General features: G+C 53.2%; 2 protein-coding genes across 4 annotated transcripts; one reads left to right on the forward strand and one right to left on the reverse strand.

Moving 5' to 3' along the window:
* On the reverse strand, nucleotides 1-14,358 carry BRAP (BRCA1 associated protein). 2 transcript variants are annotated; one of them, XM_077187679.1, is made up of 12 exons: nucleotides 14,338-14,358; nucleotides 13,877-14,023; nucleotides 13,197-13,398; nucleotides 12,283-12,472; nucleotides 10,811-10,924; nucleotides 10,227-10,375; nucleotides 8,380-8,455; nucleotides 7,748-7,886; nucleotides 6,723-6,832; nucleotides 5,078-5,167; nucleotides 3,220-3,323; nucleotides 1-2,228 (listed from the first exon to the last, which is right to left on the reverse strand). In XM_077187679.1, exons 2-12 carry the CDS (start codon nucleotides 14,013-14,015, stop codon nucleotides 1,868-1,870), a joined length of 1,674 nt encoding a protein of 557 aa, XP_077043794.1. In that variant the 5' UTR covers nucleotides 14,016-14,023; nucleotides 14,338-14,358; the 3' UTR covers nucleotides 1-1,867. The 2 variants fall into 2 exon arrangements, with proteins under 2 accessions (XP_077043794.1, XP_054501465.1); XM_054645490.2 differs by lacking the exon at nucleotides 14,338-14,358 and adding an exon at nucleotides 14,154-14,324.
* On the forward strand, nucleotides 14,317-25,671 carry ACAD10 (acyl-CoA dehydrogenase family member 10). Of its 2 annotated transcripts, XM_054645965.2 has the most exons (15): nucleotides 14,317-14,411; nucleotides 15,123-15,349; nucleotides 16,019-16,167; nucleotides 16,727-16,921; nucleotides 18,117-18,275; nucleotides 18,996-19,155; nucleotides 19,533-19,674; nucleotides 19,926-19,994; nucleotides 20,690-20,871; nucleotides 21,411-21,561; nucleotides 22,050-22,195; nucleotides 22,712-22,885; nucleotides 23,292-23,644; nucleotides 24,993-25,058; nucleotides 25,276-25,671. In XM_054645965.2, exons 2-15 carry the CDS (start codon nucleotides 15,193-15,195, stop codon nucleotides 25,351-25,353), a joined length of 2,181 nt encoding a protein of 726 aa, XP_054501940.2. In that variant the 5' UTR covers nucleotides 14,317-14,411; nucleotides 15,123-15,192; the 3' UTR covers nucleotides 25,354-25,671. The 2 variants fall into 2 exon arrangements, with proteins under 2 accessions (XP_054501940.2, XP_054501941.2); XM_054645966.2 differs by lacking the exon at nucleotides 24,993-25,058.
* The last annotated feature ends 123 nt before the right edge of the window (nucleotides 25,672-25,794 follow it).

The following is a 25,794-nucleotide window of genomic DNA, read 5'->3' on the forward strand; positions in this document are numbered from 1 at the left end:
TTTAATTTTCCATCACATTTTTTGAAAATGAATTCCAAGATACAGTACAGCATCTTTAGTGTTCTACACAAAGCAAGCCTTCAGCAAAAGGTCAGAGGATCTTAATGGTGTAAAAATATATCTTAAATAAAATAGTTTCTCTAGGAGAGCAAGCCGTGCTGTACATCTCGAGGTCCTTAGAGTCATTTACAGAAGGCAGAGACCTGGTAGTACAATCCACACACTGGAAAAATGAGTGTACATTCCTGCTCCAAAGTCAGAAAAGGTCCAAGTTCCAGGTGGTGGGGGCAGATCTCCAAACCCAAGCAGGGGATGCCCAGAGTGCACTACCAGCCCTGTAATTCCAGTGAGGAAGTTCAACTCTCTCTGTCCATGCAGGCAGGAAGTGGATGAGACCCACCCACCTTCCCAGGGTCATTCCAGGGACTGGGACTTGTCCCTTTCAATGGGCCAAAAAAAGAACTTCTAGCAATAAAGGATTGGCTGTTCCATGCCTGTGTTTCAGGCTGGACCTGCTCAGCCAGAGCTGTTTCAGTGTTCCAAACTAAGGTCATGATTGTTCCAACAAGGATCAGGATCATCCTGTGGCCTGGGAAGACAACTGGGGACTCCCCTGCCATTTTTAACAAAAGATCAGCCTTTAAATGCTCTGATTCTGAGCACAACAGCAACCAGGACAGTCGCTTCTCCAGGGGAAAACCTCCCACCCCAGAGCATTGAGTCTTAGATTCTAAGTGAAAACCAACAAAAAACCCAAACCAAAGCAGATTTGTGCACAAAATTCCCTTCCAGGACCTGTGTCCCTTTGGGACAAGTCACACAGCAGCTCTGCCAGCTGAGGTTGTGGATAGTGCCACGTTTTGGTGAGCACAGGAACTGAACCAAGAGCTGCAGCTCCTGGGGAGGACCCAGTGGAGGGGCAGCTCCAGGAATGTGGGAAGAGTCTGGAAAAGGCTGTGCTTGTCCCTCTCCTCACCTGGCTCTGAGGAGAGCAGCTCTGGAGCTCCCACCAGCACTGCCAGGGCAGCTCAGGCAGGGACACACACACACCCTGCTCCAGGAGCACTGGGAATGTGCTCCCCAAGCCACAGATGACTCCACTGAGTTTGTAGAAATACCTATAAAATAACCACATTAAACAGCATCCAGAACACAAAACTTCCACCCTTTCTGCTCCACAGGCAGCACAGCAAGCACTGGCCTCTCAAAGGCCACCTTTAAAATGAAGAGAGATCAGAGGAAAGTCCCTTAAAGCCTTTGAAATCCCAGACCAATGGCCTTCAGGACTTGCCTGGTTTCTTACACCACTAAGATGGTTTATTTTCCACACCTCACTCCTTTTTCTTTCCAAACTACAGTTCTACTCCTGCACAGGCAGTTCTGCAGTGTCAGGACTGCACATACAAAAAGAAGATGTATATAACCTAATTTACACCGTTTTATTAAATAACTTCTTAATTGAGAATACTTTTAATCCAGGAGAAGAACTGGAGAAGCCTTACACACCGGGCTGAGCCTACTCTACAGCATCCCCACAGGGAATGGGATGTTGGATATGGACACACCCCACACCCCCCCACCCCAAAACACTCTCCAGCAAAGTCAAATGCATGACAGGAGGGGCTCTGAAAAGGAGGGAAGGCAAAATGGTCACCAAGATCTGCCTAAAAACAGCTAAATTGTGCAGTGAAATGCTTTTAAATACCACAGACACCTCCACTGACTTGCAGCCAGTTTTATGAGCAGCTCTGGAGACAATTTCTAGCTGAGCTTTAGTGAGCCGGGTGTTGCCAGCCCGAGTCCCGAGGTGAGCCTGGCCTGCTGCTGGCACGGCCAGTTCCAGGGTGGCAGCAGAGAATTCCTGTGCTCATTTCCCTCTCTTGCCACGGCCTCTCCTGGAGGAAGGTTTGCCTGTGCCTGCTGTGGAGGAGCTGGCAGAAGATGCCACTGCAATGTTGATCTGTCCTTCCTGGATCTCCTGGCGGGTCTCAGCTGGGAGGTGGTTGATTTTCTGTTGTGTCTCCAGGTAGAACATGACATCCCTCAGCTGCTCCTGGATCTCAGAGATCTGCAGGTCCTTCTGCTCACAGGTTTCCTTCAGCACCCTCTCCTCCTCCTTCAGTTTGTTCTGCAGCAAGGCCTGGTTTGCTCGCAAGCACTTGTTCAGTTCCTGCTCCTCCTTCAGCTCATTGGAGAGCTTTGCCACTTTGTTGTTCAGCTGGGAACACCTTGCAGAGAGAAGCAGGAGTCAGGACAGCATCTCAGCCTTTTCACTGGATAACTGATCCCCAGCCCCCAACTCCACCTGGAATTTGGTTTTCCAGCAAAGATGGGTAAGGGGGGGGGCAATACAAGATTCTGAAATCTCCCCCCAGGTCAGGTAATTCCATCTCATGCCAAATACCAACAGCACAGGCAACAGGCAGAGTGTGCTTGGGAGATGGAACTGACCTTGGACACACACCTGCAGCTTTTGGAATGGGTGCCAAAAAGGGCACAGGGATTACAAGGGACCCTGAGAGAGCTGAGGGCAGTCAGGGGCCTCCTGCCACACTCCCAGACCATCAAAATACCACTTCACTGGGAGGGAAGATGCTCCCACAAGGGTTACAGCCCTGTGATTCACAGACAGGGCTTCCTGCTCCCAGCAACTCTGCTTTTGCCCTGGCAGTTTGCTGGCACCCTCCCCTGCCTGTTTCCCACTCAGGAAGGTGAGCACCATGGAGCTCAGTGCCTGCTCCCTGCTCCAGCCAGGACTGCTGGGCAGGCCCTGGGCTGGGAGGAACAGGGACACAGTCCCACCCAAGGATTGCATGGATCCACAATTCCCAGGCTTGACATCTTTCCTGCAGGCATTCCCAAGATCTGTGTTTTCCTCTGTGATGCCCCTGCTGAGCTGCCTTTCATCCCTTTGGATGCACCCACCAAGAACAGGCTGGCATCTCCCTCAGAGCAGGGAGAGGAAGGATCCCTGAATGCTGAACATGCAGAGCGTGGAAAGGGAGCTCATGGCCCCAAAGCTGGGCTCACTCAGACACTTCCCATTTGTGAACACCTACAGAAATCAGAGCTTTTTATAAAGCAAGCCATGTTCTCAGTATTGCAGCTTAAACAGCTCAAAACCCAAGAATAGCAGGAGTTTTGTTTTTTTTTCTTTTTGGATGTCAGTGCACGGTGTTTTAATGGCTGCATGGAACTAAACCTGGCAGTGGTACCCACTTCCTCTCCACTGACTGCTTTTCTTTGAGCAAGTCATTGAGCCGCTGTTCCAGACTGTCACACTTCTCAATGGTCTCTTTAAATTTGGTCTTCATGTTGTTAATCTGTAAAAACAAACACAGGGGCATTTCCAACAGCTCAAAGTCCGCTGCCCTTTCGTCAGGACACTTGGATTTCCAGAGCTGTTTCCAGACCTTGACCAATTCCTCTCCCCAGGTAAGGAAAGCTTGGAGCCAAGGCTTTGTTCTGGTGAGGACCCCCCGTGTTACCCTTGGATCCCAGACTCCCAAGGAGCCACGTTGCCGTGGAAGCTGCTCCCACAGAACAGCAACTCCGGCTGCAGATCCGTGCCAGGCACTGCCAAAAGCTGCAGCAGCTCCTTAACTTCTTCCTGCCTGCATCCAGCACTCCTTTGGCCACTCTCTCGTGGTTCTGGATCCATCAGCAAACTCAGATTTTCATCTCAAGGCCGAGTTTTTGCTCATTTCAAACTAAACCTCGGAGGATGAGTGTGAAGATGAACAGGGGCTGACTCAGCACTGACCCACTGACACCAATATCCCAAACACAAACACAAACATCCCCTGGCCATGGCCTTTCCTCTTCCCTCTGCTGCTCCTGGAGAAAGCCAAGCTCTCCTTCTCCAGGTGTCAAACCTCCAGCAGGAGACTTACAGGAAATTTAGAGTCAGGAATTCTTGTCTGCCTTCTGTTGGTGCCTCCAGCACGCTCACAGGCAGTGGGGCAGGAATTTAATGGCAAATGCTTTCCTGGAGGAGCAGCCTGGACCAATGTCAGTGTCTGCACACGTGGGTGCAGAGCAGGTTTGAAGCCTTCCAGTCCAAATCAGGGAATGTTGGTGCTGCTGATGGTTAATCTGGGGAAGTAGCCTGAGCACTGATAATGGAACAAACTGCATGGTGGCAGCAATCCAGACAAGACTTACATGGAGCAAGTGCCATGGATAAAATTATTGGGATCTTTAAACGTGAAACCACGTTTGGAGCAGGGATCAGAGTGTTTTCATTCTGAAGCTGCTTTTAGGATTGTGTCTCCTGGCCACTTGCAAGATGATTTTTGATCCATACTTTCCTTTTATAAGGCTCTCCATAAGATTTCTGGAACTGTTCTTTAGGACAAGGTCAATGACCACCATTTCAACAGTCACAATTTCTATTTTTACTTAATTGCAGACACTTAAATGGTTAATTAGAAGTCCTGAAGAAAGTTAAGGACTTAATTCTAAATCCTGACTCACTTTAAACCTGGTTGAAAGGATGTATGTAGAGTGAACAGGCAGTAGAATATCCTCCCTGGATTTTTCCTGGTGACATTTTGAAGCAGTCCTGCCTGCAGGATGCTTTATAGGAGGAGACTCTGAACTTTTCCCAAAGGGTGATGAGGAGAGAGAAGGGATCAAAAAGAAAGGGCAAATCAATATGCATTTGGAGCAGAGAGACAGTTCCACCTTCTGCAGCCGAGCAAATTAAAGTCATATTGTCTCTGCTCCACCAACATTCCCTGGAGATCCGTGTCGGAGAGACGGATGGCTCCGGGATCCTGCAGCACCACGCTGCCTTCCTTCCACCACTGCTGCATTTCCCCAGCAGCACATTTAAATCAAGCTGCAATCTTTGTGGCAATCTACCTGCTTCTGCACCACTGAGCAGCAAATTGCTCCCTGGGAGCAGCCAGATAAGGGACAGATCCATCCTGGAGCCGATTTTCCCAGCTGGGAGCGGAGCCGGCTGCACGAGGCTGCGGCAGGCGGCGCCCAGGCTCAGCCAGAGATCCAGGAGCTCCTTCTCCTCCCACTGAACAGGGCCAGGACCCTTCCCAGAGCCCAGGGCAGAGCTCACCTCTTCAGCCGTGTCCTTCTCAATCCGGACAATCTTGTTTTCCCAATAGATCCGCTGGGATTCCAGCTGGCTCGTCAGCAAATAGGAATACTACAAACACAGAGACACAGAGCACTCAGGGTGGCCCTGCTGCTTAAGGAGCCCTAAGGGTTTCAATCCACAATCCATTTCATCAGTTTAACACATGAAATCAAGAGGTTCTTGAAACACAGAACCCAGCTGCAGATCCATGGCTTTCACCAGTTTGATTTCCCAATCAAGTAATTTTGGTATTTTTGAAATTAAGGAAAGCCTCTACAGCACAACAAAGATCAAGTGAAAATATCAAACCAAGAATTGTTTAAGAAGACAGATTTTTCATGGGAATAGCAATAAATGTCTACAGGAAAATGAAGCACCATCCATCCCTGTCCTGAGAGTCTGAGATTCCAAAGGCTGAGGGGAAGAGTTCCCATCCACAACCCAAACTCCAGTGTGGTAGGATCAATGCACATATCCAGTTTTCCTATAAGGAGATTCCTGGGAAAGCACCCTCAGCTCCCTGTAACCAATTACTCCCAATTACTACTTCCCAATTACTCTTCTCCAACATGTATGGCCCATTCCGATGTCATTTTGGTATCTGAACAAGGATCTATGCCCTACATCCCATCTTTTCCCTTTTGGTTCTGCAAATGAGTCATGAGAAGGTTGAAAAAGGTGATTGCTCCTTTTCATCAACCTAATAAGCATCAAATTAGGCATTCACTAGAGAATTAAACATGCACAGAGCCTTGATCACTCTCAGTAATTTCCGAGTGCCAAAACACTGAAATACTTCAAGAGAGAATGAATTTGGCAATCTCATTAGACAGAGAGATCTTACATGCTTTAAGCAACCACCCACAGGAAAAAAAGGGTTAAAATCAGCTGGTTTAGCATCTAAGTGTTATTCAGAAAATTCACTGAAAAGCAACCAAATATTTATGTGAGCAACGAGCTGCTCCAGTCTGGTCTCTGTGGGCTGTTCCTCCTCACAAACCCTCGTGTCTAATGCGGCTGAAATCGTGCTGCAGTGGCTGCTCAGTGAAGCAGGCATTTCAAGCTCCTCTCCTTTAGTTAGGAGAAGCTGGGCAACAGGTACAAAAAAATAAATAAATCATTATCTGTTCAAGGGAGGGGAACAGAACAGGGCTGGCACCAGATTCTCAGCTCTCGGTGCTCGCCAAGGTGAGCGCACAGCTGTGGATTCCTGCATCCTCCTTCAGTTTGGGAGCTGAACTACCCAAACTGACAGAGCCACACAGGTCATGGCTCTGAACCCAAGCCATAGATCCACTAGGAAAGGTCTGGGGAGTGACTCAGACCCACTTCTCCCTCCAGTGCCCCCGGTGTGCAGCAGCACAGGCAGCTCTGCTTCAATCACCAGTGACCACAGGACACTGCAGCCAGCTCTGCGCTGCATCGGCTCTGCAGAGCCAGGGAGAGGCTTAAAAAAAATTAAAAAAAAAAAAAAAAAAAAAGCAGTAAACCCATCCTGCTCCTGCCTGGAGACAATTCCAGGCTGGGAGCAGATCTGCTGCCTCAGCTGATGGGATTGAACCGTGGTCGTGGCGGGGTTGGAAACATTTCCAAAACGCAGAGTCCAACAAGTGAAAATATTTACCTCTAATTGTAAGGCATCAATTTTCTCCTCCTGGCACATATCTCCCTCACACTCATACTGAACCAGCTTGCCATCAGTTTTGCTTGCCACCAGCCGATGGACATAATTGTCTGGGGAGAGAAAATCCAACCATGGGCCCTCAGATCTGAGCAACCCCAATCATGGAGCACAATGAAACCACCCAGACCCTGCCCCTCAGCCAGGCACAAAGCCAACACCACATGCATTTGTTCTTTAGCAGATTCCTCCCAGCCACCTTATGGGTTATTTGGAAAAAATACCTTATGGGGTGTAGCAGACCCCATAGAATTGTCTAAGACCCTGTGGAGGGCAGAGAGTTAACAGTAGGAATTGCTGAGTCATGATGAGATAGCAAAATAAGCTCCTGTCTTCTGCTTCTCGGACTCTAGCTTACCTCTGTAACCCCATAGGTCACTTTCCCCTAACCCCTACTACTGGACAAGTTTGGATCCCTCTGTAGCCTATAAAAAGGGGCTGGTTTAGCCCATTTGGCAGAAGAAGAGCCATTGCTGGAACCCTTCACAGACCCCTCAATAAACCATCACTGTGGAACCACCAGGAGCTCTCCTTCTCCTCTCTCTCATCTGCTTCTCCCCCTAGCCCACACGTGCCTTAGCAAGCAAGAGCTGAAATCTTAAGAGAGCTGATAATCACCAAAGAGCTGAATCCACTTAGTTTGCTTAAGGTAGCCACAGCTATGAGCAGCCTGGGTATTTGGACACTCTGTCTCCAAGAGGGACTGAGCTGTCTGGACAGGACTGCCTTGCTCAGGGGCAAAGCCAGCTCTGGGGCAGGGGGGACTTTAATGGGGCATGATGGAAAAGGAGTAACAAACATTCCCGAGACGCTGGACCTTGTGACAGAGTCACCTTCCCAAGAAGCTGCTGCTAGAGCAGAGATGGCTGCTCCCCAAAATCAGAGATGAACCCAGACACAACCTGCTCCATTGGCAGCACACTGAGCCCCTGGCCAGCCCCTCAGGGTGCCCAGGCCCCCGGGCTCACCTCCGGCGTAGTCCCAGACGCGGTGGTTGGTGAGCTGCATGGCGTACGTGTGCTGCGTCTCCTCAAAGTGCTTGTAGGCGTGGCGGCTCACGTAGCGCCCGCAGCCGATGTGCCCGCAGATCAGACAGATCCACAGGTTCTGCAACACACAGGGAGCAGCTCTGGGGGGCAGCTCTGGGGGGCAGCAGCACCCCCAGACAGCCTGACCCACCCCACACTCTGGTCAGTGTTTGCTTTCCCGCTCCCCTCTGCAGCTGGAAGGGAGCCCGGCCCATCAAAGGCAGTTACACCCTGCAGGGGCTGGATAAATCCCACCCAGGTGGGAGAGTGGCCTTGGCTAAGGAATGAGGGGTCTCAGCAAGCTCTGGAGGGCACACACTGGAAGGGCCACCACCATCAGGCTGGTTTAGCTCCCTGCTGTCACACTGATCTAAGAACCACAGAGATTCGTCAGAACAGGAAACCTGTGAGGTGACCTCCCTTCCCAGCACTGATGCAACTCAAAAGGAAAGCTGATACCCCACTGGCTGGTAAAACCAGCCCAAAATCAGCCTGAGAGTAAGCCCCAAAGCAACCCAAGCAGTTGTGCAGTCAGATCTAGGTCAGATCTCACCTTCCACCCACCTACTTACTTCTTGAACTCCACACTCAAAACACTTGTTCTCTTCCACAGGCTCTGGAGTCTGGCAGTACCTGCACACAGGGCACCTGGAGGGCAACAAGAACATCATGAGACAGGGAGCAACATCTTCACTTTCCAGTCATGGAAAAGAGAGCCAGAGAGCTCCAGGGAAATGCCTTGTGCAGCAGAGGTTCCCTGTTTCACCCATGAGCTCACCCCATTCACCCCACCTGAATTCACTCCACACAAAGTTACTGGTTTTGAACTGGTGACAGGACAAAGAACAGTTCTCCCAAAGCCATTTCAGCTGGATTTGGTTTTGGTGCAGTCCAAGGGGTTTACACAGAAGCTACACACTGAGGAAAGGCATTGGAGCTACACACTGCTGGGGACAGCCAGGTAACACCCTGCAAACACCCCTCAGTCCTTAAAACAACCCTGAGGAGATGCTTCAATCCCACCCCAACCCCAAAGATTCAATCTCAGCTTTCCCAGGAAGAACACCCCATAACTGTACCCTAAAAGAATCAGTAGCAGGAAGATCCAGATCTTTCACCTCTTTTGGAACTCCCTTGGTGCTGCCACAAGGACAGAACAGCCCAGAGCAGAAGGAAGCTGTGTCCAGCCCTGGAGCAGCACAGCTCAGCTCAGGAATGGGATAACTGAGGCTGCCAGGACTGGTTATGTATTTCTCATCAGCTGCTGGCTAAGCCCCAGAAATCTTCCAGGTGAGAGACAACTGGGCTGCAGTCAGTTCCTATTCAAACTCAGGCACCTGCAGCCTCTGTGGTGCCTGAGCAAGGAGAAGAGAGGTTTTCCTTTGTTATTTCTTTAGACTGGGAGCATAAGCTCTGTTTAAATTGTACATTCCATATTTAAGGGCTATTTGGGATCGTGCTCCTGCACTGGCTATGCTCCACTGCCCCAAATTTCCACTGGCTGGATTTATGGAGCAAAGCAGCCCTTCAGCCTGCACAGCTCCAAATCTGATTAATCTCACTGAGTTGTTACTCTGCCTTAGGAGTGATAGATCACAGAGAGCTACAATCTCCCTCTCATTCCATCAGAGAATCCAGGAATTGGGACAGCAGGGATGGAGCAGGCACAGGGAGGATCTGCAGCCTCCTGCTGCAGTGTCTGTGCCTGCCTGAGGCGCAGCAAACCAGAGGAATGGCAAACACACCCAGCTGACAGCAGCACTTGGGGATCCAGGCACACCAAAATCCCGCTCCACAGGGATTTGGGAAGCTGGGAGCACCAAGAGGAATGGGTCAGTGGCAGCAAGGACAGCTGCCTTAAGGACAGACACACGCCCAACCTCCAGCCTGCCCAGTGTCATGGACACAGCCATCACTCACCTGGAACAACAGGAGCCTCCCCTGCCTGATCCACTGAGCCATCTTGTCATCATCCCTTCTTCCCCTGCCTTCCCCTTCCCTCCACACCTGCTCTTCCTCACCTGCTCTTCCTCCCCTCCCAGCACCCAGGTAGGAGAAGGCTGCAGGGCTCCCCACAAGGAGCTGAGCTCCAGATCCATCTGCAATGCCAAGGCAGGGCCTGGCCTTGCTGCCAAGGCTGAGTGAAGCAGGGCTGTGTGTGCAGCCAGGCCTCTTTAGCCCAGCACTTCTCTGCTGGAGTATTTTGAGATAATCAGCACTCCTCTACAATTCCCCCTGGGAATCACTGTTCAATTACTTTTGGCAGGGAGATTTTTCTCTGGGAGCCCCTTAATGGGAAAACTGAGCATGAGGACTCGCAGTAATTCCTGCCCCCACAGTGACCAGCAGAGCTTTGTCAGCACAGCCCCCAGCACTCCAAGCAGGGCCTCAGAGGTGGAAATAAAGCCCAGGCTCTCACGTGGTGTCCTCCCAGCGCTGCAGGCACTGGCTGTGGAAACTGTGGTTGCACAGAGTGGTGAGGATCCCGTTCACAGACTCATCCATCCTCTCCAGGCACACAGTGCACTTGGGCAGCTCTGTCAGGTCCATCACAGGCAGGCTGGCTCCCTGAAAGCACCAAGCACACAGAAACTGCTCAGCACCTTCCCAGCACCAGCCATCAACTGCAGCTTCCCATCACTGCTGGCACCAGGGGTCAAAACCGTGACACAGGAACGCTGTGAGGCCACACAGTGCTTGGGATTTATTGCAAAGATAAGAAAAGTGATGCCCAACATTCAAAGGGCCACAGTGAAGGGGGCTGCACCTGCCACCAGCCCCACTGTGCTCTGTGGATTCCCTAAATTACAACCCAAGGCAGGTTTAGGTCACAGCTGAGGCACAAAATCCATGGAGCCACCACACAAACTCTTCCCATTCCACTAGAATGGGAAATGAAGGTGGGGATGATGTATTAAGGCATTTTTGCTGCTTATTCTTAAAAAAATCCTGTTCAAACCTTCTGAAATGCAGGGAAAAAAAACCAAATCAAACCAAACTTACATCTTCTGACTTGAAGACTTCAGCCCTTTCCACATAGACGAGCTGGCAAACGTCCTCCTCGATGGAGTTGAACTGCCGGCCATTGCAGGCCATGTAGAAACTGTCAGCATCAGCCTGGGCACAGAGCAGGGGAAACTGGTTACAGACAGAAAAACCCAGCCAAGGGAGAGGAGGAGAAACCTCCCATGTCCTCCCTTCTTCCCTGGAACCCAGAGGGGGCTTCAGCCAGCTCCAGGCACTGCAGTTTGGTGCTGGGTTTGGTATCAGCTCTGGAAGACACAAGTGAAGCTGAGGGCAGTGACACCACAGTGACATTGGAGCAATCAGCAGGAACTGGGGATTCCCCTCAGCACCTGTTCGAGCCTTTGCTGGCAATTTCAGGGCATTTGCAAAGCAAATTTGGTCTCTGCGAAAATGTAAGGGGCTACTGTGAGGGACAGGAGCAACAGCTTCACTGTGGGGCAGAATCCATTCACCACTCACAGCCCAGGCACCTGCCAGGGCAAAAGAGGCAGAACCCACCCAAACCCTGCCAAATCCATCATCTCTTCTCCCTCAGGGGCTCCCCAAACCCTTTCTCCACAACCACCAATCAGCTGAACACCACATTCTCACTCTCCTGCTGATTCCAGGCAGGAGCATAAAGAACCTGGAGATTTGTTTTGCTACCTGCACAGCCATTAGGGGTCAACAGAGCTTCAGGGAATTGCCTGAGAAACAGGAATTTCAGGGTGAACTGAGCAAAAGTTTAGGGATTTGCTGCAAGGCTGTTCAGCACTAAATATTTGCCTGAGTAATTTAATGCAACAAGAGATATAAAACCAATTTCTAAGTACTGCAATTAGCACAAAACTCACACAAATCCTCCATCTGCACTAAGGGCTTGGGGAAACCTCTCAGGCAGAATTCACAGCTGGGGGAAACCTCTCCCTGAACCCCAAAATAAATCATGTGCAGCTGGGAGAAGAGAAGGTCCAAGTGAAAGGGTCCACAGAAGAATTAGGGGGGGAATTTAGAGGCGCCCAGTCCAAGGGGCCTGAAGGAGCAAACTGTGTTATCTGGGTACCAATTCACCCCCAGGCTCTCACACTGGGGGGCTCTGTCCTTTCCACACTGGCAGTGGAAATCACCCAGCTCCTCAGAAAAGCAGGAAAAGTCTTTCTTAAAACAAAGGGAGCTCCCCTGGCTGGGTCTTTTCTGTTCAGCACAGCATAACACTCTGAACAAGCTGAGAGATAGCAGAGAACTCGGTAAATGGATTCATTTTTGAAAAATATCCTGCCAAAAGAACAGGACAGCAGAACATGGCATCCACTGCTTCCAGGTGTGGGACTAACCCCAGCAGCCCCAGGGATTCTCTGGGAAGGAGGACAGGGCTGTTTCTCCATAAGTACAACCCTGGCTCAGGGCTGCCCCAGATCAGTGACCTGGTGTGACATTCCTGCAGCCAAGGAACGCTGGCAGCACCTTACCTGGGAGCTGAACTTGATGAGCACCATGTACTGGTTTGGAGTGGAGTCTCTGATGATCTTCATGTGCTCAATCACCTCGTAGAAGGAGGCCACAAACTTCATGAGGTCGTGGCTGGTCATGGTGGCAGGGACAGTGAGGATGCAGAGCATGGCACTGCGCCTCACATCCTCCTTCAGGGACGTCATCTTGCTGGGGACACAGCAGGGACACAGCTGGACACACAGCTGGACACACAGCCACAGCAGCTCTGCTGTCAGACTTTAACCCCCTTTTGTCATCAGGAGTGAGCACAAACAGGCATCCTTTAGCCAAAGATGAACCTGGGAGCTCCAAGAGCAGTGGGATTGTTTGACACCTGTTTTTCTATAACAACAGCTGAGGTTGGCAAGCCCCAGATGTTCAGCACTATTCCTAGAACTAAGCAATGTTTGTTAATATTGCCAGTGCCCATGTGGTGGCTCCTGCTCTCCTTTCTTTCAGGCAGACCTGAAATTGGAGTTCTCAGACAATTACAGGGCAGTGGTGTGGAATTGGAACCCCTGGAACACAGGATGAGAGCTCCATAAATAAACATTTCCCCTGCCTCACACAGCTCCCCAGACCTGTCACCAAGGCCCCAGAGATCACTTTTTAATTGTGGGATGCCTTGGAAAGCTGCTTTCAAATGTGGTTTTTTTTTTTTTTGAATCTGTGTTTGTCTTACACTCTCACAAGCCCTCAACACCCCCAGTGTCACACACAGCTGTCACAGGTGCCACCCACAGCCCCAAGCTCCACCATTAGCACCAGTCACTCTCTGCATTCCCAGGAGCCAGTCACCCTTCCTGTTTGTCCCCACAAGGAGCCACAGCCCCAGGGTGGCCAACTCACCCTCCCATTCCCACCTGAGCTGCCACGAATGAGGAATTCTTACTTTGTTTTGTACAGGTGCATAATTCCATGAACGATTTCGACTGAGGGGTTCCCGCTGAAGAAGGAAATCTGGTCTGGGAGCTGCTTGGAAGGAGAGTCTGGAGCAGCCTCACACTCCTTGCTTTGATCCTCCTGTTTGGTTTTGTCCTCAGCTGATGCAGCCTCCGAGGATTTTCTTCCCTCCATGGCAGCTTCTGCTTCATCTTTCACAAAGGCAAAGTTTCCCCTTTACTGAGGGGAAGGGACCACCAGGATCACCCAGTGCAGCACAGACACCCCAAAAATCCCAGCTTGGAGCTTTGTCCAAACTCTCCTGGAGCTCTGGCAGCCTCGGGGCCGTGCCCAGCACCCTCTGGGGGAGAACCTTTCCTTATCTCCACTCCAAACCCCTGACACAGCTCCAGCGGGTCCTGTCCCTGTCCCCGAGCTCGGGGAGGAAGCTCGGGAGGAAGGTGCGGATTGGGATGAGCTCAGTGGGCAGCGCCCACCGGGAATCCCCAGCTCCGCCCCCGCACTCCTGAACTTCTCTGCTCGTTCCCCAAACCGCAGCCCCACTGACCCCGCAAACCCCACAAACCCCGCACCGCCGGGGATCCCCCGCCCTGCCCGGCCGGTGACAGCACCGGGACGCTCCCCCCACCACGGACAGCCCAAACCGCCGCCGGTGCCCGCGGCCGGTACCTGCCCGCGGCTGGATGGTCTCGATGATCACGTCGGTCATTTCCCTGCGGCCCAGGTGCTGGTGCAGGATGGCCGCCCGCTCCCCGGGGCCCTTCCCCTCCAGGCAGGCAGGAACGGCGCCGCTGCTCTCCGCTGCCATGTCCGGAGCTGCGGGGACAAAGCAGGCGTTGGGACCGGCAGCCCCGGGACGGCCCCGCCGGCAGCTGCGCGGTGCGGAGCGGGCCCGGCCGCGCTGCCCCGAGCTGCCCCGCCCGTGCCCCCGGCGGGGGGAACCCACCGGCCGCGCTGTAGGCGAAGCCCGCGGGCAGCGGGGAGGTCCCGGCCAGCTCCAGCCGGATCACGACCAGGGACACGCTCATGGGCACCGCGGGGCCGCCGCCGACCGGGACCGGGACCGGCGCCGCTTCCGCCTCCCGCACCTTTCCCCTCTGACCCCGTGACGTCACGGCGCGCTGACGTACCCGGCGGCGGCGGCTGCGGCGGCAGCGCGCGGGGGGCTGCGAGGGGCGGCCGCTGCTTCTCGCGAGAGTTCGGGGTACGTTCTCGCGAGAGCGGGAGCCTTGGCCACTGAGGGCGGGCCGGGAGGTGTGAGGGGATCCCTGAGGGGAGAGACCCCCGGGATCATCGGGCAGGGAGGTGTGAGGGGTCCCTGAGGGGAAAGACCCCTGGGAGGTGTGAGGGATCCCTGAGGGGAGAGACCCCCGGGGTCATGGAATCCAGTCCCTGACCAATCCCCACCTTGTCACCAACACAGAGCACCCAGTGCTTCGTCCAGGCCTTCCTTGGACACCTCCAAGAATGGGGACTCCAAATGTCCCTGGTCAGTTCCAATCCCTGACCACCCTTTCCATGAAGGAATTCCTCCTGCTGTCCAACCTGAACCTCCCCTGGCACACCTCGAGGCCATTTCACCTTGTTTGTGTCCCTTGTTCCCTGGGAGCAGAGCCTGACCCTCACATGGCTGCAATCACTGATTATGATCAGTAATTAGCGTGTTTGTTAGTGATGAGTCCATTGTCCCCAGCACTTGAAGAGATGTGTGTATAAAACCCCATTTGGGGGTCCCTGGTTTGTCTGGGACACTTGAGTGGCTGCCCAGGGTGGAGCTATCATCCCTGGAAGTGTTCAGAGCCCTTGGCCCTAGTGTTTGGTGGATCTGGGGAGGTTGGATTTGATGGTCTTGAAGGTCTTCTCCAGCATAACAATTCCATGATTCTGTGTGCATAAACAAACACTTCCCCTGCAGCTCTGCAGTTGTGCTCCAGCCTGTCCCTGGTTGAGGTGTGAGTTTCCCTGGCCCCTCGGTGGTTCCCAGCATGTCCCTGAGCAGCGCTGCCCGTGCCCAGACCCTTCTGTGTGCGGGGATCCGGCGGTTCCTGCTGATCCAGCAGCAATCCAGAGGGGTCTCGTACAAAGCCGTGGTCTTTGAGGAGAGCGGGGTGCTGCTCCCAGCCCCTCACAGGACAGCCACAGGTGTGTGTTCCCATTGCTGACCCCATGCAATCACAGAGTATCCTGAGCTGGGAGGGACCCACAGGGATCATCATCCATTCCTGGCCCTGCACAGACACCCCAACAATCCCTGAGAGTGGTGTCCAAATTCTCCTGGAGCTCTGGCAGCCTCGGGGCTGTGCCCATTCCCTGGGGAGCCTGGGCAGTGCCCAGCTCAGAAATATCAGGGAAAGAACCTTCCTGAGCCCTGGCACAGCTCCAGTCGTTCTCTTGATCTGGTCCCTGGTCACCAGAACTCCTGTGGTTCTGTGCTTAGAGGGAAGATAAATTTCAGGTGCCTCTTTCAGCTGGCTCTGGTGAGACACCCAAGAACTTGTGATGGTGGGACCTGTTGTGCCATCAAAAGTCACAGAAGTAACAGTGACCACCCTGCACCCCCCTGGTAACAAAACTGTCCTGTGGTGCCACTACCTGATGCCACCCAAGGCAGGTGCAGCTTTAGGAATTCTCCACACTGAAAACAGGGCTGAGGTGCTGCAGTTCCTGGAATGCCCAAACCCTTTTCTCTGTGCTGTGTCAATCTCCCCAGTGCAGCACATCATTCTCACCGTGTGGACCCCAGAGGGACTCCCAGCTGCTTTCCCACTCTGCTGATGCTCTTTCCTGGCTTCCCTGCTGTTCTCCATGCAGAGTGGGAGGCCCGGAGCTGCATTCCAGCCGGCACCGTCCAGCAAGCTGCACTGTCTGGAGGGGAGAACAGCCTCTCTCTGCAGTATTCCAGGGGAGAGCTGACAGCTGTGGAGCTCCTGCAGGAATTGGGACAGCAGTGCTTTGAGATTGTAAGCCTCAAACCTGTAAACTCCCCCCTGCTCTCCCTGTGCTTCCTGACTGCATGGAAACAGGTCCAGTGAGGAAAGAGGAGCTTTAAAAAGAAATTCTGTGGTTGAAGGGTCTGGATTTTCCATCTAGGAAGCACTGCTATTAGAGAGGGCAGATTTCCACCATTATCCCGGTGCCTGGGCAGGCAGGCAGATGAATTTGCCTTAATTTCCTACTGGAATAAAATCCTTTTTAAACATCTCAGTTAAAATGCAGATTCCTTTCCTGCCTGCTGAGCTCTCTGTCTGTCTCTAACCTGCCTTGATCCCATGGCAGGCACAGTCCCAGTGATTTCTCTCTCCCAAAATCAGTCCTTTATCTCTGCTGCAGAATTAGGAATGTGAGAACATTTGTTTATTTGGGCAAAGCAATTTAGCTGAGAGATTCCCTGCCTGCCTTCTGCTGCCAGAGGCAGCAGGACAGCGAGATCAGATAATCAGATAACCTACCTACCCAAGCACTCTTATTTTCACCCCGTTTCTGGCCCATCATCACTCCTGGGGTTTCTCTGTTTCTCAGGCAAATGTCCGTGTTCCAGTGCACTCCTTTCTCTGGGATTTAATCCGAAAGGAGGTGAGAAAACAGCTCCCCGTAATGGCAGAAGCAGCTCAGTGTATCCGGGCAGAAGGGCTTCAGACAGCTCTGCTGGGCCACGGCTTGTGCCTGGGGCATGGAGAGAGGCTCCTGGCCCTGGACCAGCAGCACTTTGATGTGGTGAGTCTGGCTGGATCCCAAACGGGGCTCTGCTCCTCCACCTGTGAAAGCAGCGACTGAAATTCTTTAAGTGCAGGTAGCAGACGAGCAGCAGCACAGTTTGGTTGACATCAGCCTGGGAGAACATTTCCTCACACAATTCCTTGTAGGCACTTGGAGAGGGGCTGAGTGACATTTGCAAATCCACTGCAAAGTGCCCACACAACCACGAGTCTCTGTGTAACAGGCACAGCAGCGATGGAGACACAGGACTTGGAAGCTGGAACACAGACTAGAAATAAATGTTATTATTCAGTGCCCTGCCTGCTTTAAAATACAAACAAACAAAAATAAGCTTTAAAAGAGTAAGGACTCTTCAAAGAGTTCATGCACCCCTTGTGCTAAAAAAACCCACTACCCCAACATGCTGAGCTGTGTGAGATGAGGAGCAGATGCTCCCCTCCCAGCAGAGTCTCCTTTCCCAGCACACTTCACCTTTGCAGAGATGACACAGATTGGCAGATTGGATGACACATGAACCTCAGGGCTCCAATACCCACGGCCTCCCCAGTGTGTGCTGCTCCTGGAACAGGAGCAGCAGCCCTGCACAGCAATTAGTGGGGGAAAAATAATTGAATGTTGGTTTCCATTAGTGTTGGCTTTATATCCATGCAATGGATTCACTGCTGCTCCTGGAGTGTTACAGAGCAGGGGAATGGCTGCTTGGATTGCTCATGGCTGGGAGGGCAGTGGGAGTGTTCAGACACTGAGTCAATGCTCTTTTGATCCAGATTTTAGGTGGATGGTTATGGTCAACACAGCTGCTGTGGAGGTGGCTTTGGGGTGGCTGGTGGCTGCAGTGGTCAGGACACTGCTTTTCCAGAGCCTTTGGAAGGTGCTGCCATCCAAGGCTTCCTTGGACAGCACTGAACAACTGGTCTGGGACCAGTTTGGTTTCCCACATTGGGACATCTCATTGGATCTCTTCCATCCAAGGACTGGCTGATCCTGTTTGGATGATTTGAGCTGAGGAGCCACGGCCACAGCAGTTGGCACCCACACAGTCCCTGGAACCACGGCCTACCCAGCTCCACATCCTTTATTTCTCATGTTAATTAGACCAGACTCTTTCCCACCCTCCCTTCTCCATTCCAGCACTGCCCAGGTGTCTGTGGTCACAGCAGGCTCATGCATATTCCATCTCTTGTTGCTGCAGGTGGTTGAATCACCTCAGGAAGGGGTGCCCAGGCCAAATCCTGGGATCTACAAGCTGTGCTTGGAGCGCCTGGGTGTGCAGCCCCAGGAATCCATCCTGCTGGACAGCAGCAGCCAGAACCTGGAGGCAGCAGCCCAGCTTGGCATGAAAACAGTGAAGGTACAAAGTGACACAGCCAGGGTGGGATTTGGGGGTGGATTTTGGGTCCAGAAGCTGCTTGGTTTCACCAGCTCAGGATTTCCAATTGGCAGTGGCTGACTCTTGCCAACCTTTTGTTCCAGCCTTGCTGTCCCTGCAGGATGTTGTGGGGTTAAAGCAGGGATCACTGGCAAAGTCTGCTCTGGGCTGTTTCATTGATGGCTCCAAACCCTGTGTAACCTCAGGGAAGTCTCTCCTCATTGCTGTTCCTCTGTTCCCTATAGGAGAAACAGCCCCATCCCTATGGTTGAGAAAATAAGCAGAAAATGAGCTCCAGTTAATGAATTCTCAGAAACTCTGAGGCCTCATGGATGAGTCAGCTGGGGACTGCCAGGTTACCCCCAGGCTTTGGGGTCACTGAGCACAGGGGTTTTAATTTGGGGACCACTGGGGAAAGGACAAGAGGGACTGGTGGAAAGAGTGACCTCCACTCCCCTGGACTGCACTCAGGGAATTCCAGCTCTGATCCCAGCCCAAGCTCACAGTGCCTGTGCCACCATCACAGCTCTCTCCAGGGCAGAGTAAAGGTGGGAAGCTCTGTGTTGGCAGGGAATGAGCCATGAATTGCTCACATGATGGACTCACAGATAAATGCATCCCAACCAGGCAGGGCTCTCTCTTTCCCAGGAAATTTTGTCTTCTAGCTGTCACCCAGTGCTACTCTCTCCCTCCTGGTTTCAGGTTGATGATCTAGCAGCAGCACTCAAAGAGCTGGAAACCCATCTGGGATTTCCTTTGCAAGGGTTTGTTCCCTATACTCGTTCAGTGAGACCAGGCATGGAAATCCCAAAGGATCATCTGCAAAAGTACCTTGAGGATGTTCTTGGTGCCCACCCAACAGGTATTGCAGTGGGTTTGGCTCTTCCATCAGAAAACCTGGATATTCTGGAGCTTTTGGCTTTTTCCTATAACATAGGGACTGAAGAATAATATTAAGGAAAGGCTCATAATCTCCAAGCAAACAGCACAGCCATTCCAGTTTCAGTGATCCATCACTTTCCTAGAATTAAGAAACAACATTTTAGGATTTGCTCATTTTGGGAGAGGTTGAGCATAAGTTGCCAAAGAGATGCCAGGAATATTCCTGTCCTGTGAGGCAGCTGTGAGCTGCTGCTGTGTTCCCCAGGGGTGTGGGACACAGAGGGAGCTCTCAGCCCCAGGTGCAGGAGGGGGGTGGAAAGCCTGGAGAGGGGCTGACCCTCTGCTCCCACCTCCCAGCCCCACTGGAGTTACGGCAGTTTGACCACGGAGAGTCCACCCGGAGCTATTTGGTGAAGTTTGGAGGTCGTTTGCTGGTGCTGAAGAAGGAGGAGGAGCCTCCCTCAGGCCCCTCAGGCCCTTCTGTGCCAAGGGAATACAGGTGAGGGGGGTCCTGCTGCAGTTTGCTGGGCCAGAGGAGCAGGACACGTGGGGAGGATCTCCCCTGGTTTTCCAGAGTGTGGGATAGGACTGGGGGCTCCGGGCCATGGGAAGATGTGGGTGTGCTCCTTTCACCTCCCCCCAGCCACATGATTTTAGCATATTTAGAGCTGAGCACAGGGATATGGTGTGTCTGCTTCCAACACAGCAGTTCCAGGACTGATTCCTTGCACCTCTGTCCCTCCCTGGCAGGGTCCTGAAGGCTCTGGCTGAGGCTGGTGTTCCTGTGCCCCCTTTGCTTGCTCTCTGCGAGGACAGAAGGTAATCCTGTCCCTCAGCTTCCACTCTGTGCTTGGCTACTGCAGCCAGATTCCCCCAAAGGTGAAGAGAGAAGGAACAGAGCTCACAGAGTGCTCTGATCTAATGAACATATGTGCAGTGTGGGGCTGGAGGAGACCCTAGAAGTTCAAAGGACAGAATCACTTTGATTTGATTTGGTTTAGGTATGTCCCATTTTAGCAATTAATCCAAAAGCTCTCTTTGAAAAGCACTTATAAAGCAATATTGTAGGGCTTCCTGCTGACTCAGAGTGCTCAGGTTTGCAATAAAGAAAGGATTTTTCCAACTGCCAGACCTCAGGCAGCAGTGACAGCAGCAAATCTGTGACAGGACAGCCCTCAGGCCTGCAGCCTGCTCAGATCTGTGCTGGCTGCAGGACTCAGTGTCTGCACTGCAGCTCACTGTGTGCCCGCTGCTGCTGGTGTTTGTGAGCAGCCTGGCAGCCCAGCTCACAGGCACTGCAGGGAGCAGGGCAGCAGCTGCTGCTGGAGCTCTGGGGCTGGAGGGGCCAGGGCTGAGCGTGGCACAGCCAGGGGCACAGGCAGCCTGAGCTGGGCTCCAGAGAGCGCCCAGGTGCTGCAGGGTGAGGCCTGGGGGCATGTTCAAGGTGCAGGTGAGATCTGGGGGGTAGTGGCAGGATTGACCTCAGCCCCACACACCCCAGTTTGCTTCCCCAGCATCCTTGGCTCTCCCTTCTTGCTGCTGGAGCACTGTGCTGGCCGCATCCACCGCGCCGCGTCCCTGCCCGCGGTGCCGCCGCGCCGCCGCGGGGCCTGGTACGGGGCCATGGCAAACGTCCTGGCCAGGATCCACAGCCTGGACCTGGGAGCAGCCAAGCTGCAGGACCTCGGGGAGCACGGTGAGAGCAGCCTCTGCATCCTTTCTTCTCCTGGGTGTCAGCATTGCAAGGGATGGGCAGGATGGACCAAACTGGGGGTAGGTGGGAAAGTGAAAATGAGCAGTGCAGAGTCTGAATCCTCAGGTGTGGTGGGAGGGTGTGAAGAGCTCTTCCAATCCAGGTTTCCTGTGAGTTCCCAAAGTTCTACTACCTCCCAGAGCTTTCTGCCATGTTTGTTGCCATCTCTGCCCACTGTGGGTACAGGAGTAACTTCTTTGCTGCCATCTCTGACCAAACCTCCCCAAGCATCCCCTCCAGTTCCCTTTGCAGCTTCCTGGAGCTGGTGGAGAAGTTACATTTTTGTCCAGGATTGGATTCCTTCCACCTCAATATTAAATCTAGTGCCCAGTTAAGTATGTGACCCCTGGAAATTGCAGTTAAAATCTTGGAGCTTAAATCAGGGTTCTGGACTGAGATGTGCTTGGCTGTTTGACTTTTTCTCTGTCCCTTTTGAAGCCTCTTTGTGCCTTTCCCTGGGAGCCTGTGTTCCTCTGTTCCAGGAAATTACATCCAGCAGCAGGTTGAGACCTGGACAAAGCAGTATAGAGCTGTGGAAACTCACATGATCCCAGCAATGGAGAGGCTCATCCAGTGGCTGCCTCTGCATTTTCCTGAATCCCAGAAGACAACATTGGTGCACGGTGATTTCAGGTACTGCCCTGAAGCACATCCCAGCAGGAAACAAGGACTGAGTGTAAAATGACCCCCAAACTCTAAAAGCTGCTGATTGGGCTGGGGCAGCGGCTTCAGAGCAGCCCAAAAGCTGGGTTTGGGTCAGGGTCAGCATCCCCAGGGAATGAGATTGAGTTTCTTCATCCAGCAGCTGCAAATGCTGGTCTGACACTGGAGGATCATCAGCTCTTCCTGCAGTACTCAGGAATCAGCCCTGATCTGAGGCTCTGAATAACTTGGTTTCATTCTCCAAAGCCCAATTTAGTCCATTATTAACCAGGGAGTTCAATATTGAGTAACCTCCATCCTCTGCTTGCAGAAATTAATGTTTCACTTTGTGCTGCCTTCCAAAGGACTCTGCAATTTTTGGAGAGAGTGAAGAGCACTGAAAGCACCTACTGCTGCTGAGCACTGGGATTTTTCCCTCCTCTGGAGACTTTCCTGATCTCTTTTTCCCTCTGATACAGGATGGACCACCTGGTCTTTCATCCAGACAGGCCAGAAGTCCTTGCTGTGCTGGGCTGGAAGTTTGCCACTCTAGGAGATCCCCTGTGTGATCTGGCGAATAACTGTGTGAGCTTCTTCCTGCCAGCCCACTTTGGTGCTCGCAGAGGTACACAGGGGCACAGTCACCTTTGGCACACGCAGAGGAACCAGAGCTCAGAGCAGATCAGCTCCTGCCCAAGCAGCTCAGCTGGCAGTGGGGCTCAGTGCAGCTGGAAAGGGCTCTGGGTTTGCATTGCTTTCCCTCTCACTCCATCTGGGAAGCTGGGAAACTCTTTTGGGTGGGAAAGTTGTGAAGCAGATCAGGACTGGTTTGTGCACTAAGTTATACACTTGTTAAAAAGAAAAATACAGGGTTAAACGGAGAGGTTCCATCATTTAGGAGAGATCTCTGTCAGTCACAATTTCACCCTAACCAGGAGAACTGCCCCATGTGCATTTTGGGGCAGGGGCTGGTGCCAAAGCCCAGAGTTCCATTTGGAGCCAGCCCTGCAGCTGTGCAGGTCCTGGAGGGTGCAGGTGTCTCCATGGAGGGGCCTGGCTGTGCCACAAGGCTCTCAGCATCCCCTGGGAGCTCTGAGCTGCTCTGGCAGCTGATTCCCTGGTACCTCTTCCCATCTTCCAGGCTTGAGGAAGGGTGACTTGGGGCACCTGGGCATTCCCACGGCAGAGGAGTATTCCCAGATGTACTGTGGCCACATGGGAGTGGAGCACCCAGAGAACTGGAATTTCTACCTGGCCTTTGCCTTTTTCCGCCGGGCTGTGATGCTGCAGGGACGTCACCATGGATCCCTGGCAGGTGAGGAGGGCACAGCCAGGGCCACAGGGCTGCCTCCCTGCTCCAGCACAGGCCTGTTCCTGCCTGCTGTCTGTGCTGTGGGGTCTTTCCTTTCCTGGGAGAACTGAGCAGAGGCCAAAGCTGGGAGCCCAGAGCTGTGTCCTACAGATGGAGCTCTCAGACCTTCCAGCTCAGCACCAGCCTTTCCCAGGGACTCACAGGGAGGTGGTGAGAGCTCTCGGTGCTGTTTGTCTGCACACATCAGGCGTGGCCTTGGAGCCTTTACCAGAATTAAATCTGATGTTATTTTCCACATCCCTTAGAGAGGAGTTTCCCCAAGTCCCAGAGAAGGGCAGGTGATGCTGTTTGGGATGTGACTACCTAACACAGGCTTTTCCAAACAAGTGTCCTGTTCTCTTGTCCCCAGGGAAGCCAGCTCCAGGTGACAGCAGCCCCAAGGACACAGAGTTTGTGGCTGAGCTGGCTTGGGATTTTGCCACTAAAGAAGGATTCCGTGTGTTTGAGAGCCTCCCCCCCACAAAGCTGCTCCTGCGACATTCCAGCACCTGGGCCGGGCAAGGGCCTCACCTGGGCAGGAGTTTCAGCACCTGGGCACGGCCTGGGGCAGCCCCTGTGCCCAGAGCCCCCCTGGTCACTCCCCCCAGCAGCCTGGTGGGGATGGCCCAGGGGCTTTGCTGCAGGATGGAAAATATGGGCATCCAGAGGGGCTTTCTGAGTTCCCATTCCAGAGGGACTCCACATCCTCTGCCTGAGCTGCAGGTGAGACATCTGTGCTGAAGCTGCTTTGCTGCACCTGCCCCGGGGTGGGGACTGTGGCCTCCAAGTGTCCTGGCTCTCCTGATCACATCAGACATTTGGCACTCCTGGAGCCCAGTGGTTTGGAGGGAAAGGGCTGGGTTCATTTGGCTGCAACAGAGTTCATACCCTGTGATTTTGGGAGCTGGCACTGCCTTCCAAGAGGAGCAGATTAACACCAGCCCAGCTGTGGTTGCTTACCCAGGTCCTGCCATCCCTGCTGATGGTGTGCCCAGAGCTTGGCTGGGCTGGGCTTTTCAGCACTTGCCAGTCCAGGAAGAAATGGTTGTTCCTCCTCCTGTCTCTCTCTGGGAAAGGCTGAGTTAATTCCCTTGTCTCCCTCTGGTGCTTCCTTGGGAGGTCCCTTGCACCTCCCCAGCTTCCATTCACAGTGTGAGTGGAAGCAAACAGCCCCACCCTTGGGCTGCTACCAAGATTATATTCCTAATTATTCTGGTGACATTATCAAATTCTAGTGGGTTACTTAACCTCCTTTCAGCTGCCAAATAAATACCCAGGTGCCCTTCCAAAGTGTTTCCTTGTGCTCTGGCAGAAACCAGCAGACACCAGCATGTCAGGGCACTTGGCAGCTGATCCACCGAGAAGGTGGAAAGGGCAGGGAAGCAGCAGCTGTGGGGAATTTGGAGGTGCTGAGATAAGCAGATATCCTTGCCCTTCCTCGAAACACTCATCTTTGCCAAGTCTCCAAACATCAGGATTGCCACACTCTTTCTGCTCCGAGCCTTGGGCTTGTGGAGGTGCTGCTCCTGGTGTGTGGCACCACAGAGCCCCCTCATCCCTGTCACCTCCACGTCCATCCCACTGCCCTTTCCCTTGGCATCATCCCTGCACTGTCAGCCTTTGCTGTGGAAGTGTGTTGTGAAAGCCAGGGGAGGAGTTTTGCTGCCTGCAACAGCAAGATAAAGCAGAGAACAGTTACACAGCCAAATATTCCCAGCCTGGAACTGCCACAGTGCTCCAGAGCTGGGCACGGCCAAGGGCAAGGGCAAGGCTGCCCCTGCCAGCTGGCACTGCCAGGGGAGGTTCATCCCTGGGAGCTGGCAGCTGAGGCATTCCTGGCTGAGCAGGGCAGGATCTCAGCTGATCCTGCCTCATCCCACAGCAGGAGCCAGCAGACTCCACACACTGATCCCACAGGTTGCCAAGGGGGCAACAGTGTCCCCAGCTCCCGGGAGATCCTCTCCAGAGGAGCAGAGGGAAACTCAGTTCCTCCTTCAGAGCCATGGCTGCCCATCACAGGGGCAGCACCAGGGGCACCAGAGCTCTCATGGGTCTCATCCTCCTCCCCCAGGCACAGAGTGCCAGGACCAAGGCAGTGGCACTGATGGCTGCACAGGCCATGGATCAGGGCACCAAGGTGAGCAGATTCCTCAGGCTTGAGGCTTTCCTGACCCAAAGAGAGCAACCCTGGGGTCAGTGAGCATGAGGGGTGATGTGTCCTGTGTGCTGTGGGGTCCCCAGTGAGGCTGTTTCCCCAGCACTGGGTCCCCAGGGGTTTGGGAGGCTCTGGGACGCTGCTGCCTGGTCCTGCAGCCCTGTGTGCCCACATGGGCTCTGCTCTCACTCTCCCACAGGTGCCTGGAGCAAAACATCTCCACAGTGCAGATCCCAGCCCAGCACTTCCCTTGGAGCTGACCTCCACATCTGGTTGAGGGTCCCCAGGGAGTCACAGGGCAGGACTCCCAAACCAGAGCTGAGCCAGGAGCTGCAGCCCTGGGAAACCTCGGATGGGGACCCAAACCAGCCACTCTGGCATGGGAGAGGCCGTGCTGAGGGCAGCCTGTGAGCTCAATTCCAGTGGTGTTTGGTGTTATCTGTGCTCAGTGCTTTTATTGCTTGGCTCAACACGGGGCCAAGTCACCCTTGGATCGTGGGGCTGCAAGAGTCAGAAGTGCAGCAGGGAGAGTTGGCTGGGAGTGACCTGGCTGGGGGTGCACACTTGGTTTTGGGAATAAAGAGAATGGACCAGCCTGTTTCTTGTCCTTCAGCACATCTCTCCTTCTTCAGCACAACCTCCAGCAACTTGCAGATGCTGGAAGAATCCTCAGTGGTGGAAGGAACTGAATCCAGTCCTTGAGGCCTCTGGATTCAGG

The sequence above is a fragment of the Agelaius phoeniceus genome, chromosome 18 (genome assembly GCF_051311805.1).
Source record: "Agelaius phoeniceus isolate bAgePho1 chromosome 18, bAgePho1.hap1, whole genome shotgun sequence".
Classification (NCBI taxonomy): Eukaryota; Metazoa; Chordata; class Aves; order Passeriformes; family Icteridae; genus Agelaius; species Agelaius phoeniceus.

Excerpts from the sequence above, each read along its gene's own strand:
- ACAD10 (XM_054645965.2), top strand. The coding sequence starts at position 15,193 with ATGTCCCTGAGCAGCGCTGCCCGTGCCCAGACCCTTCTGTGTGCGGGG. Across the intron at positions 15,350-16,018 it reads CCCTCACAGGACAGCCACAG|AGTGGGAGGCCCGGAGCTGC; the intron begins GTGTGTGTTCCC and ends TTCTCCATGCAG. Across the intron at positions 16,922-18,116 it reads ACCAGCAGCACTTTGATGTG|GTGGTTGAATCACCTCAGGA; the intron begins GTGAGTCTGGCT and ends TTGTTGCTGCAG.
- BRAP (XM_054645490.2), bottom strand. The coding sequence starts at position 14,235 with ATGAGCGTGTCCCTGGTCGTGATCCGGCTGGAGCTGGCCGGGACCTCC. Across the intron at positions 6,833-7,747 it reads CGTCTGGGACTACGCCGGAG|ACAATTATGTCCATCGGCTG; the intron begins GTGAGCCCGGGG and ends TTCTCTCCCCAG. Across the intron at positions 2,229-3,219 it reads AAGCAGTCAGTGGAGAGGAA|GTGTTCCCAGCTGAACAACA; the intron begins GTGGGTACCACT and ends TCTCTCTGCAAG.